The sequence below is a fragment of the Mus pahari genome, chromosome 10 (genome assembly GCF_900095145.1).
Source record: "Mus pahari chromosome 10, PAHARI_EIJ_v1.1, whole genome shotgun sequence".
Lineage (NCBI taxonomy): Eukaryota > Metazoa > Chordata > Mammalia > Rodentia > Muridae > Mus > Mus pahari.
The window spans coordinates 40,799,147-40,811,429 of record NC_034599.1 but is presented as its reverse complement, the minus strand read 5'-3'; the positions used below and the strand labels follow the sequence as shown (position 1 = coordinate 40,811,429).

The 12,283-nt window shown below is 51.3% G+C and overlaps 1 protein-coding gene across 2 annotated transcripts in view; it reads right to left on the bottom strand.

The window, feature by feature from the left end:
- Dscaml1 (DS cell adhesion molecule like 1) overlaps positions 1–12,283 on the bottom strand; it is a 321,027-nt gene that overhangs the window by 78,920 nt on the left and 229,824 nt on the right. The window contains exons 4-7 of one of the 2 annotated variants that reach the window (XM_021206575.2): positions 10,335–10,481; positions 3,520–3,798; positions 2,737–3,012; positions 224–520 (exon numbers count right to left, since the gene is read on the bottom strand). In XM_021206575.2, the coding sequence (XP_021062234.1) occupies positions 224–520; positions 2,737–3,012; positions 3,520–3,798; positions 10,335–10,481 (999 nt within the window). The remainder of the gene's footprint in view (positions 1–223; positions 521–2,736; positions 3,013–3,519; positions 3,799–10,334; positions 10,482–12,283) is intronic. The other variant, XM_029543062.1, reaches the window with a different exon arrangement.

The window sequence follows — 12,283 nt, the reverse complement described above, 5'->3', positions numbered from 1 at the left end:
AGAGAGAGAGAGAAGGAAGAAGAAGAAGAAGAAGAAGAAGAAGAAGAAGAAGAAGAAGAAGAAGAAGAAGAAGAAGAAGAAGAAGAAGAAGAAGAAAGGAGAGAGACAGACCTCCACTAAAATCAAAATGACAATTACTAAGAAGCACACAAGAATGACAGTGACCACAAAGATGGCAAAGGAACTCAAAAGCCTATTCTGATATTTAAATGTGGACAGGCACCTCTTACGTTTATTCGCGCCTGATATTCAGCACTGCCCACCGAGTTCCGCGCTGTGCACCGGTACACGCCCCCATCCCGGATCTGGGGACCCGTGACGTTCATGTGGCTGATGGTGGTGCCGTCGGACATGGTGTACTGGTTGGTGCGGTGGCTTCCGTCCCGCACGACGGGCTCGTCGTCCAGGGCCCAGGTGACCGTGGGGGGCGGGGCGCCCTTGGCGGCACACATCAGTGAGAACTGCTCCCCCGGGTTGACCACCTTCTCGCTGAAGGATGAGACGATGCGGGGCGTGCCGTCTGCAGGGAGCGAGGAGCCCCCTTCAGGGTCACTGAGTCACAGAGAGACTATCCCACCAGGCCACCCACCCAGTGAGGGGGAAGAAGGCAAAGTGGCAGCCAGGATAAAGACAAAGAGCTGTCACTGTCACGTGTGGCTAGCACAAACCCACGAGGTACAATTCCTATTGTGGAGTGAGGAGCCGGGCAAGTGCGGGGTCTTTTGAGTGGATTGCTTTATCAGTGGACGATGAAGATTATTTCCACTTCTTCTGGACATGGTGAAGATTAAATTAATTACTGAATTCAGGATGCTTCTCTGTTTATTAATAAAGACTGCAAGGCTCAGAAGGCATGTGTGGGTGGACTCTAGGTGCAGGTGTTGACCATGCCAGAGATAGGGAGTTAGCCCGATTCACAGAAGACCTTAAGTGTGTTGTTTAAAATGCAAGTTTCCCAGAGACAGTGAGGGTGATGGGAGTCTGGCTCCAGCCTTAAGCCTTGGCTAACCACTATTAACTTCATGTCCAACCTTCCTACCACGGAATATGGGGGTGGAGTTGTCACCTGATCCTCCTTCCTCACAGGATTGGTGTCAGGGATTAAACAGACATTAAGCACACTGTATCCTGTAAATATGTATGCTTATTATATGCCAATTAAAAAATATATCTGGATTGGTAGTGTGTGCAGGTTATTTCAGCCCTCAGGAGGCTGAGCCAGGAGGATGGTCACCAGTTCAAGGTCAGCCTGGTCTACATAGAGAGACCATGTCTAAAAAAATACATAAATAAATAAACAAATAAGAAAGATCAGATAATAAAAGTAGATGCTTGAAATAAAATAGATAAATAAATAAATAAATAAATAAATAAATAAATAAATAAATAGTAGGGCAGATGTCGTAGTGTTGTTGATACTCTTTAATGTTACACAGCAAAATGCCGATGTTTACCAGAGATCTGGCCAGCCTGCCCAGCCCTGTCCCTGCCACTGGATGGGAGAAACACTCATCTAGAACTGAGGGAGATCCTGATGCTTGCCTGAGCCTGGGAGTATGGAGTGCCCTGTGACCTTTGACCCCTCCTCTTCTTCCTTCCTTCCCTCTCTAGGCTGGCCCTGCCTTCCTACTCCCACTTCCCCCCCACCCCCCACCCCGGCTTCATTTTCCATATGTCTGCTCTCCAGAGCCATCCTCTAAGGTGCTAGAATTCTACCCAAGGCAAAGGGTTGGTCCCTCCAAGTGAAAAGATGAGCTACCTAGTGGGGCGCTCCTAAGGGGGAGGCCCTGAGGTGACGGACAATCCACTTCAAAGAAACCTGCACTGGGATGGTGTGCTTGTTGGGAAGAGCAGTAAGGGACAGGTTGAGGAAGCGTTGGGGCTTCCTGTGTACAGCCCTGTGGGTAGAGGAAGTCACAAAGGTTCAGGCTCAGTGGCTGTCCAGCTACCAGGCCTCAAAGGCCTTGTAGTGAGACCCCCTCCCCCCCATTACAGGCCTGGGGTTAGCATCTTTGTGAAGACAGCAGTGGTGTTCCCTTATTGCTGTATGGTTTTGTTGTAAAGGGATCAGCTGGAGACACACAGAACCTAAGCCTGTTGGAAAGTCAAGTTCCTGACAACCCTGAAAGCCCCTCTCCACTAACGAGCAAGAGGCGTCCCCTCTGTGGCCTCAGCCTGGAGCTGGGATTCGTGGTGGGGCAAGTGGAGTGTGAGCTTGATTCGGTTCTCATATTTTGGCTAAGCACCTTGCACTGTGCACGGTGTGAACAAGCACACCCAGAAGTGCCGTGAGAAGGAGCCCAGGTGGTGGCAGCTTTAAGAGGATAGAGAACAGGGCGGGGATGGAGACTCCAGGTTAGAGACAGCCCATTGAGGAAAGGATCCAGCTTGGGAAGGATTCTAAAGTTCAGGGGTTCCTGGCACCATAGCCTTTAGACCCCGAGGAAACCCCTCTACTGAGAAAGTTCTAGTAACTACTGAGGGCAACAGTAATATATAATAGTATTGCTAAAACCCTTGGTTACTAGACATGCCACCAAAGCCTTGATTCTTCACCTTCAAATTAGGGGACATTAAAAAGGACCTCCGCATAGGACCCTTGCAGAGCTGACACAAGGGCATGGGGCCTGCCTTGTGTGCACTGAGCACTGCACACGCACCCCCCCCCCCCAGGCATACGTAGCTCCTCTCAGGGGACTGCAGACCCACTCTTCCCTGCCACCGGCACCCTCTTACCTTCCAGCACAATGATGGCAAAGTCCTGGGCTGTCTGGGCCTTGCGGGTGGCGAAGCACTGGTAGGCTCCCGAGTGGCTCTTCTGTGCCGAGGAGATGAGCAGGGTCTCATTGCTGAGCCCGCGGATGGAGATGGCCTCACCCGGCAGCACCAGTTCTGTGTTGCGGTACCAGCGGATGGTGAACTCCGGGGAGCCCGTGAGGGCGCAGGACAGGATGACCGTGCTCCCGATGCCTGTCTTCAGCTTCTTTGGTGTCAGGGTCACATGAAGAGGGTCTGAGTGGGGCCAGGCAGGCACAGAGGGAGGTGGGAGGGAAGAAAAGGATAGAAAGACCTTAATTGTGATGGCATGTGGCTAAATGGACAGAGGCCACAGTTCAGCTCCGCCAACACACCCGTGTGCAATTTAGGACTAGAAAATCCCCTGCTCCGGGCCTCAGCTTACTTACGAGGCACCTGCAGGTAAGACCAGGATTTTCTGTGGGTTCTCTTATTCTGGTAGCCTCTACCTCTCTAAAGAGGGTCTCTCTGTTTAGTCAGAGCTTCAAGGTTCCCTCAGGTTGCCCAGAAGCACGAGACATTGATCTGCATGGCACCCAGAAACCAGAAGGCACACTTTTCCCCTCTCAACAGCCTCTCATACCCATGCAGGCCACCAGCCCCCTGCTTTGTGCTAGTCTAACGTCCTTTACATGCAAGGCCTGCATGGTCCCGGTATTACATCGCACAGAGGAGACGTGAGCCCAGAGTCTCCTAGGGATGCAGGGAGAGGCTCCCACTCACCGATGACTGTGAGGATGCCATTGGCCTCTGCTGACCCAAAGGTGTTGGTGACCTCACAGATGTAGGTGCCGCTGTCCTCCGTGCGCAGGTCACTGATGGTCAGCCCTGTAATGCGCTTAGCCCAGCGGCTGTCAGCAGGGAGGGGTCTGCCATCTTTGAGCCAGCGGATGGCAGGGATGGGGTAGCCGGAGGCAGCACAGGGCAGCTCTACCGCGTGGCCAGTCCACACTTCCTGGGAGTGGAAGCCATCCAGGATGGTGGGAATGGACTCTGCAGGGTCTGGAAAAAAGAGAGGGTCAGTAGCTGAGGCCACCCTGGGCAGAGAAAGGGAAGTGTGGGGAAGCAGGCCTCCAGACAGAAGCCCCTTGCCCGTGCTTACAGTGAGCAGGTTTCCAGGGTGGTAGCATTTCCAGAGGAATGCCTGGATCCATGTGTGTGCCTAGACCAGTCTGAGCCCTGAGAACCATGCTTATGAACCAGGCTCCAGGCATGACTGAGGACAGAAAGAATGACAAGGGAGGATGTGGATGGTCTCTTCACCCTGGACATCAGAGTGGTGGGTATCTATCTGGGCCTCAAAGCAAACTAGAGATACCCTCCAAATGGGTGAACAGTTGGGGTGCCCCGCCCTTCCTTGACGTTTTAGCTATGAGACTAGTAGCCTCCAGTGGCTAAGCCAGCTCTCCAGTCCCTTGCCCAGCCTTCTGCTCAGGCTCAGAGTGACTGGTACATATCCCAGGGTTCAGAACAGTGTGGGAGTAAAGCTTCTGCCATCACCTGGGAGACATGAGCCTAAGAGGTGGAAGACCTGGGCCCCAATAAACAAGATGTCCATGTCTTTATGGGAGTTCCTATTTGTTTTCTCAGACCAACTCTTCACGGATAGGTCCTTCCTGGCCTTCTGTTCCTTGAATCCCAGCTCTGCTGTCAAGGGTCTACCAACACTTCTTCTCCGCATACCACACCTCCCTTTTTTCTTCTTTACACAGGGTCTCTAGTCAATGTTAATCTGTCAAGGGTAACATTGACCTTAAGAAAATTGTAGTGTGTGTGCATGTATGTATGTATGTATGTGTGTGTGTGTGTGCACATTGGAACACATGGATATGCATGTGCCATGGCTCATATGTTGAAGTCAGAGAACACCTTACAGGAGACGGTTCTCTCCTTTCACGGTTGGGTCCTAGGGATCTAACTCTTGTTGTCAGTCTTGGTGGCACCTTTACCCTCTGTGCTATCTCACTGTACCATGATCTTGAATTTCTGATGATCTTGCCTTTACCTCGTGAGTCCTGGGATTACAGACATGTACCACCATGGCCACCTTATTTTGAGATCAAACCCAGGGCAGCCTGTAAGATGAACAGACACTTTACCAACTGAGTTGTCTCCCCAGCTTTCCTCCAACACACCCTTCTTTTGCTTTTCCCTTCTTTTCGCTCGGCTTAGTAGTCCAGGCTAACCTCTGATGATTGGCTAGCCTCCTGCCTTACCCTCTTGAGTGCTGGGATTCACAGGCATGTGTCACCAGCTCTGGTCTCAACCTCACCTTTTATGCTGACTCTCTCACCGTCATCTAGGGTCTCTCCCTGGCTGTAGCTCATTCTATCCTCACCTCCCCAGTTCCCACAAAGGCTAGCTGGATCACCCAGACACCCAGCCAGTCTGCTCTGCAGAACCAACTCTTTCTCATTGTTCACCAGCCAGCTTTGGTGTCTCTCATGTGCACCCCTCCCCCTCACTGCTGCCACTCTCTCTGGACCCCCACGGCGTTTCCTTCTTTCCTTTCCCTTTCAAACAATTCCTTTCCTTTTAAAGAAAGAAAACACGGGAAAGTTATTGTTTTTTGAACAGGTAATATATTCAGGTGCAGAGCTTCAGAAAGCCGAAGAACATAGATGGAAACGGGGTCTCCCTCAGCCCCTGGCCTCAGCCCCTGGCCTCAGCCCGCTGTCTTGCCCCTCGAGGCCACAATTGTGGCTACCTGTCTTTTTTAAATAGCAGCTGCCGCAGGCCAGGCATCCATCTTCCCAGAGGACAGCCAGGCTTTTTGAGGCAATGTTGACCCGTGATGTCCCTCCTGCGCCCAGTGTGGAGTGGGGTTCCTGGCTGTTGGGCCTTCTGTTTCTGGGGGAGGAGGGAGGGCGGTGAGCAGGCAGTCAGAAATGAGGGTGTGCGAGTGAGCTGAGTTTGCTGGATAAACTCCACACTGACAACTTTATAGACTATAGCTGCTTGTGACTTTAGAGAACACAGGTTACTGAGACCAGAGGAGTATAGGGACCAGCTCAGGAGGACATGGCAGACCAGAGCTCTGAAAGCAGCTGGGGCTCCAGATGGAATAATCTAACACGACGAATGGAGTGGACGGAGGAGCTGCAGACTCACCGCATCAATGGGGGCTGTCAGCTCTTTGAGCTTGTCCCTTGGAGAGGAGTCAGGGCAGGAGTCTCTTCCAGAGAAGAACTTTCCAGAGGTGCTTCTCTGTCACACCAGGAGGTCCAAGTGACAGATCTACCTGGTCTCTAGTCTGCCTCAAGACTTTGGGTGAGTCTCATGACCTCTGCTCTGAGAGTCTCCCCTGCACAGGGGAGGTGGTTATGGTACTGCCATATCTTTTTTTTTTTTTAAGATTTATTTTTTATTATATCTGAGTACACTGTAGCTGTTTTCTGACACACCAGAAGAGGGCATCAGATCTCATTACAGATGGTTGTGAGCCACCATTTGAACTCAGGACCTTCAGAAGAGCAGTCAGTGCTCTTAACCATCTGGCACCTCCATACCTTACGTTACCGTCCTAGGCAATGCCTGGCAGGCTGTGTGCCACGGTGCCTCACAGACACAGGAGGGGCAGATGCACCGATGATTGCCAACTCATGCTCATCCTCTCTCCCTCCCTTCCAGATCTGCTCTCCTCTCCCCTCCTCTAACCCAGTGGGAACGGCTGATTGGTTGGGATCAACCGAGCCAGTGCCAGAGAAGAATTACTCAATGTGACACTTAATTGATGCGAAATACACAAATTCCATGGCACAGGGCAGAATTTACAAGCAGAGGGGCCTCCAGGGTGGCTGAGGAGGGGCAGGGTAGGGGGGAGAGAATTAATCACTGAGGCCTAGGCGTGAAATTAAATTCCGGGGGGGTGGTGGTGGTAGGGAGAAGAAACCTCTTTCATTACCAGGAAGCAGAGATGTAAAGGGCTATGGTGTGTACACGTGACATCCCAGGGGACTGGGTGCTGCCAGCGTAGGCTCTGGGCTAGGAGCGACAGCCCTGCCTGAGGTTGTGGGGCCCCTGGTCAGTCTGCTGGGATGCCCTGTGATGTCTGAGCTAAGGCTGGGACCAGGGAACACAGGGTCTACTCCATGGTTGTCCTGCATTTGCTGGGGAATGGGAATCTGGTTCCACATCCTGTCTGGTCCCTTGGTCTCTGTCTCAAGGTGAGACCCAGACTAAGTCTCTGAGAGGTTGATGCTCTGCTTTGGGGAAGTCTCTAGAAAGCCTCAAGTCATATGGAGGGGGTGTTATCACGGAGGATTCAGGGGAGACTTGGTCTCTTTCTGTAACTGCCCTGTTTGACTTAGAAAACAGAAAAATAAAATAAAGTTCCCTACTCCTATGCCCTGCCTTGGGAATGTGACAGGGACGGGAGGACGGTGTAGGAACAACAGGGCAAAGACACAGACCTCCCTGCCAAAGCTGGCTACTGGGGGCCTGACAGGCATCAGGGACCACTGAGTCCCACATGCCATAGCCAGTGGCCTCCCAACGACGGCTCAGCTAACTATTCTCTCGGACTTCACTGGATGCTTGCTAGTCCAGCTCACAAAGAGCCTCTGGCCTTCTTGCATCATCTCCAACCCAAGGTGTGGCCCCCTCTTCATCCCCCTCACCTTTACCTATGGGGAGCCCTTTCAGGCGCTCATAGGCCTTAGAGACACAGAGGCAGGTGCTTCCTGGGGACGGACTGGGCTTAGGGCGCGTAGGGGCAGTGAGCCTGGCAGTCCTGAGCTCTCCTGATGCCTTTCCCTGCCTCCCTCTCAGATCACTTGTGTGTTTTTTTTTTTTTTTTTTGCAGAGACAAGCAGCTTGCAGCTGCCTTGTCACATCACATCACATCAGGGCCCTGCGTCACTGCACGGCCTCTCCTCCTCTCCTTGCTGTTCCCTTCCCTCCAGCATCTTCCTTCCTTTTTCCCACTTCCCTTTGTCTTGCTATGTCTCTCTGGTCTGGGTCTAGGTCTCCCTTCCTGTCCTGGACCACTCTCTCTGGGCCCAGACCTCTCTCCAGGATTGTCCGGACGCCTTTTTATCTGACCTCTGTCCCTTTAGGTGAGGTTTTATCTCCAGTCCTTAGAGGCATGGCATCTCTCTCACGGTTCCCCTACCATGCCTTTTACCCAACACGATGGTGTAGGACTAGAAAGAAAAGCTGGCACATCCTGCAGCTTCCAGAATCTGTTCTTTTGAGGGACCCCTGCCTAATCCTCACTCCCCACCCCCAAAGCTGTAGGTCTGGCCATCGGAGCACAGAATGAAGGATTTGATGGGGGGAGAGCAGAGCAGGCTTGCAATAGGAGCTCTCTGTGCCCCCACCCCTGCACTGTGTGACAAGCATGCAAATGAGATGCAAAACACTGTGCAAACAAGGCTCTGTAATTTGGAAGCAAACCACTCCAACGAGAAACACAGAGAAACACACTCCGAGTTGGCTACAGATTCAGAAGTCCTACCACATGGTCTGTACTATGGCCAAGTGTCATTGTCTCACCACAGACACATGATTTCCGATGGCACTCCCTAATGCCATAAATGTTTACTTGGTGTTCACTGTGTGCTACCCACAGGACCAGACATCAGAGACATGAGGGTCAGACTGGGCAGTCCGGTTATTGCCTCCTGATTCCCGTTTGCTTGATCTTTGTTTCAACTGTGTTGGGCACATGAGACAGGTCCTAGGGGGTCACCTGTCGATGAGGATTAATGTCCCTAAGCCATAGATGGAAGAAACAGAGTAGCTGAGTCCTTTCCCAGAGCCCGGAGTGGGGCATGATTCTGTGGTTTTAGCCCCCCACTTTATTGAGTTTCTATCAGTTCATCCTCTTTCCATTCCTCCCCATCTCTTCAAGGCAAGGATGTTCAAACTGCTGGTCAACGCCCCCACCCCCACCCCAGGAGGCTGTGATATCCATTCTGTGGGTTGCAACCAGCATTGAAGAAAATCACAATAGCATGGGATATGATAGAAAACATGGGGGGCTGAGGATGAAGAGTTGGGAGTATGCTTGCCTAGCATGCGTGGGGTCCTGACTTGACCCTCAGCACAGCATACATGTGAAGTGGTGGCATACTTAAAACTCCAGTGCTCAGGAGGTGGGGGCAGTGGGATCAGAAGTTCAAGGGTATCTCTGGGCAAGTCTAAACTACATGAGGCTCTGTCTGAGAAGACAAAAACACGGAACCAAATCAAACCCCACAGACAACACAACCCACACGGCAGAGAGCATCAGAATCGTGGTGCGGCGATGCGTGCTTATGATCCCAGAATTTGGCAAGCTGAGGCGAGAGGATCACTGCATGCTCCAGGTCAGTGCCCGCTCTAAAAGAAAATCCTCCAACAAAAGACATGTCAGAGCTTGTGCTGACAGTGTGGGGTAATCCCAGCACGCACTGTAAGAACATCTGGCTGTGGATGGGTGTCAGAAATTTGGAACCTGCTTGTGGAGAAGGCCTTATAAAGGGACATGTAAACAGCCTTCCCCCCCCCCTTTTTGCTAGAGTTGGTATGTGGGTGATCTGCAGGCCCTCTCTTGGCTTCAGCAGAAGGGGACTGCAGCTGTGTGTGTGTGGGGGGGGGGGAGGAGACTGGTGTGTGAACTCTGCTGGGCCTCCCCTGGCTTGATAGCTCAGGCAGGACCCTTGGCTCCCCTTGGGAATATAGAACATTACACAAACCTCACAGGGCTGTGACGCTGGCCAGGTGGCACATGGAGAGCTATGTGGTACATAGTGGGTAGGATACATGCTCCATTTTTCCTCAGACATACAACTGCACCCCAGAACGAGAGTGTCCTAGAAACATTTATTATAGTCTACCTGCTCTCCAGTGCAGTGAGGCAGCCCCCCCCAAAATGTATACACACACACACACTTATACACTCATATGTACTCACACTCAAACACACACTCACACATTCACACACACATACAATCACATATACTCACACATTCATATATACACTCACACACATACTCACATGCACATACTCACACATATTCACACACTCACCCACACATACTCATACACATACACTCATATATGCACAAACACACACACACACACATATACACACCATCACTACCACCAACACAAACAAAACTTCTCCAGAACAATAAACAAACAAAACTTCTCCAAATCTTTGGAAACACCTAGAGACACAAGGAAATGAAAAACCCTCCTGAAATCTAGTCTCATGATTATACAGAATTTAACAATGAGTCTCCTGACAAAGATGGCAAGAAGAGGAAGTGGGAACAGTGGCTGTGGGAATGGAGAGGATGCTGAAGTGTGCCCGAGAACCAGAACCTCAGAGGATACTCAGAATCCTTTCAGTCCATCAGGAGAGCCAGGTGTGGTCTGACAGTGGCCCCCTGGAAAGAAGAAACCTCTAGAGAAGCTCACATCAAGGCTACTCGGCCCAAGCTGAAGACTCACCCAGCGGTGTCAGTGCCCACAATCATTACTCTTTCTCAGTGTGGATACACAGGGCATCCCATAGCCACGGAGGGCCAGCGCCCTGGGCAAGCGCCTACCTGTCACAGAGAGCCGAGCCCCGTTGCTCTGACGGGTCTCCCCACTGTATTTGTGCTGAGTGATGCAGCGGTAGGTAGAGAGAGCGTCTTCCTTCTGCACGTCCGAGATGTACAGTCCACCATGTGATGTGATGAAAAACCTGTTTTCTGGAGACACGATCAGATAGAGCCGGTTAGTTCTGCTGGGACAGCTCTGGCTGGCAGGTGGCCCGCTTGGAGCTATCTTGGAAAGCCAGGGATGAGGTGGAGTGGCCTCACAGGTGGATCCTTGCCAATAGACAAGCTTTTCCTTTTTTAAGATTAATTTATTTTGTGTATTGCTTTTATTTATATGAGTACACTGTCGCTGTTTTCAGACACACCAGAAGAAGGCATCAGATCCCATTACAGATGGTTGTGAGCCACCGTGTGGTTGCTGGGAATTGAACTCAGGACCTCTGGAAGAGTAGTCAAGGCTCTTAACTACTGAGCCATCTCTCTAGCTCCTAGATAAGACTTTTAGCCACCCACTGACACAATGAAAAGTAGACATGATGACAATTTTTTAGAGTAGTCACTATGTAGCTCAGGCTGATCTCGAACTCAGGATCTTCCTAACTCTGGCCCGAAGCACTGAGAATGTAAGTATATGCCAGCCACCTGACAAGGAATCGGGTGCTAGAGTCAGACAGTGCAATCCACTGGATGTCACCACTCGGTTTTTCTACTTGTTAACTGTGCTATCTTGGGTTTTGCTTAGCCTCTTGAGCCTTAGATGCAGATACTCCTACACTGACTGGATATGTCAAATGTCTGCATACAGGAAGTGCTCTTGCAGTGTGGAGGAGCCCTCACATTCCCCACCCTTCCCTAAGAGAGTCCGCAGAACTTCCTCAGTCATTGCTCAGTGACCCTTGGAATGCTAGGCTGTTTTAGAGGCGGAAGCAAACGTACTGAAGTGACTGGTACGGATTGCAGTCACTGGACCAGAACTTGGGGTTCTGATTCCCAGCCTTCTTTATAAGTCTAAGAAAATCTTAAATCCTTTCAGTACTGGGGCTGTAGAAAGGCAGACACAGTCATTACTCGCAGGCCTGAACAGCCATGGGACGGCTCTGGGTTTACTTTGGAACCACTGTCCCAGCCGTTCCTGCCTTACCAGCTGGGATTTGGCAGAGAAGTAGAGTGGACAGGTGGTGGGACCCTCACGTGGTTGCTGCTGTTGCATCTGGCCACAGCAGAATGACTCTCTCTGTGTAGGGTTCCAGTGAACCTTGCCTGACTCTGAGCTGATGAGAACTGACCTAAGGGAAGATGCGGCCTTGGGATGGGGTGTGTCTGGTGGCAGCTTAGGACTCTGCTCATTGAGAACAGAGGACATCAGACAGGGACTGCCTCGGGTTTTTGCTGTAATTGTGCTTCTCCAGGAAGGCTGGGTCAGGGTGGGGAGTGATGTGAGCCTGTTAGCAGGGCACACTCTAGGGGGAGAACTTTTTGTGGAACCCCACATCTGACAAACTGGACCTTACAGAAATTTGCTTCCCTTTACCTGGGGCAGAGTCACAGCCCCTCTTCCATCCTAAGAAGTACAAGCTTTAGATGTGGCTTACTCTGTAAGGAATGCTCTGTTGTGCTTCATGTATGTATGCCCCAAGCACACATTTTGTGTGTGTGTGTGTGTGTGCGCGTGTCCACACGCACGTGTGCGTGCGCACTCTTGCTCGTAGACCAGGGGACACTGTTGGTTACCACTCCTCAGCAGCTGTCCATGTCTTGTTATTATTGTTTGTCTTTAGTTTTCTCTTTCTGAGAAAGTGCCTTGGGGCTGGAGAGATGGCTCAGCAGTTAAGAGCACTGACTGCGAGGCAGAGGCAGGCGAATTTCTGAGTTCGAGGCCAGCCTGGTCTACAAAGTGAGTTCCAGGACAGCCACGGCTATACAGAGAAACCCTGTCTCGAAAAACCAAAAAA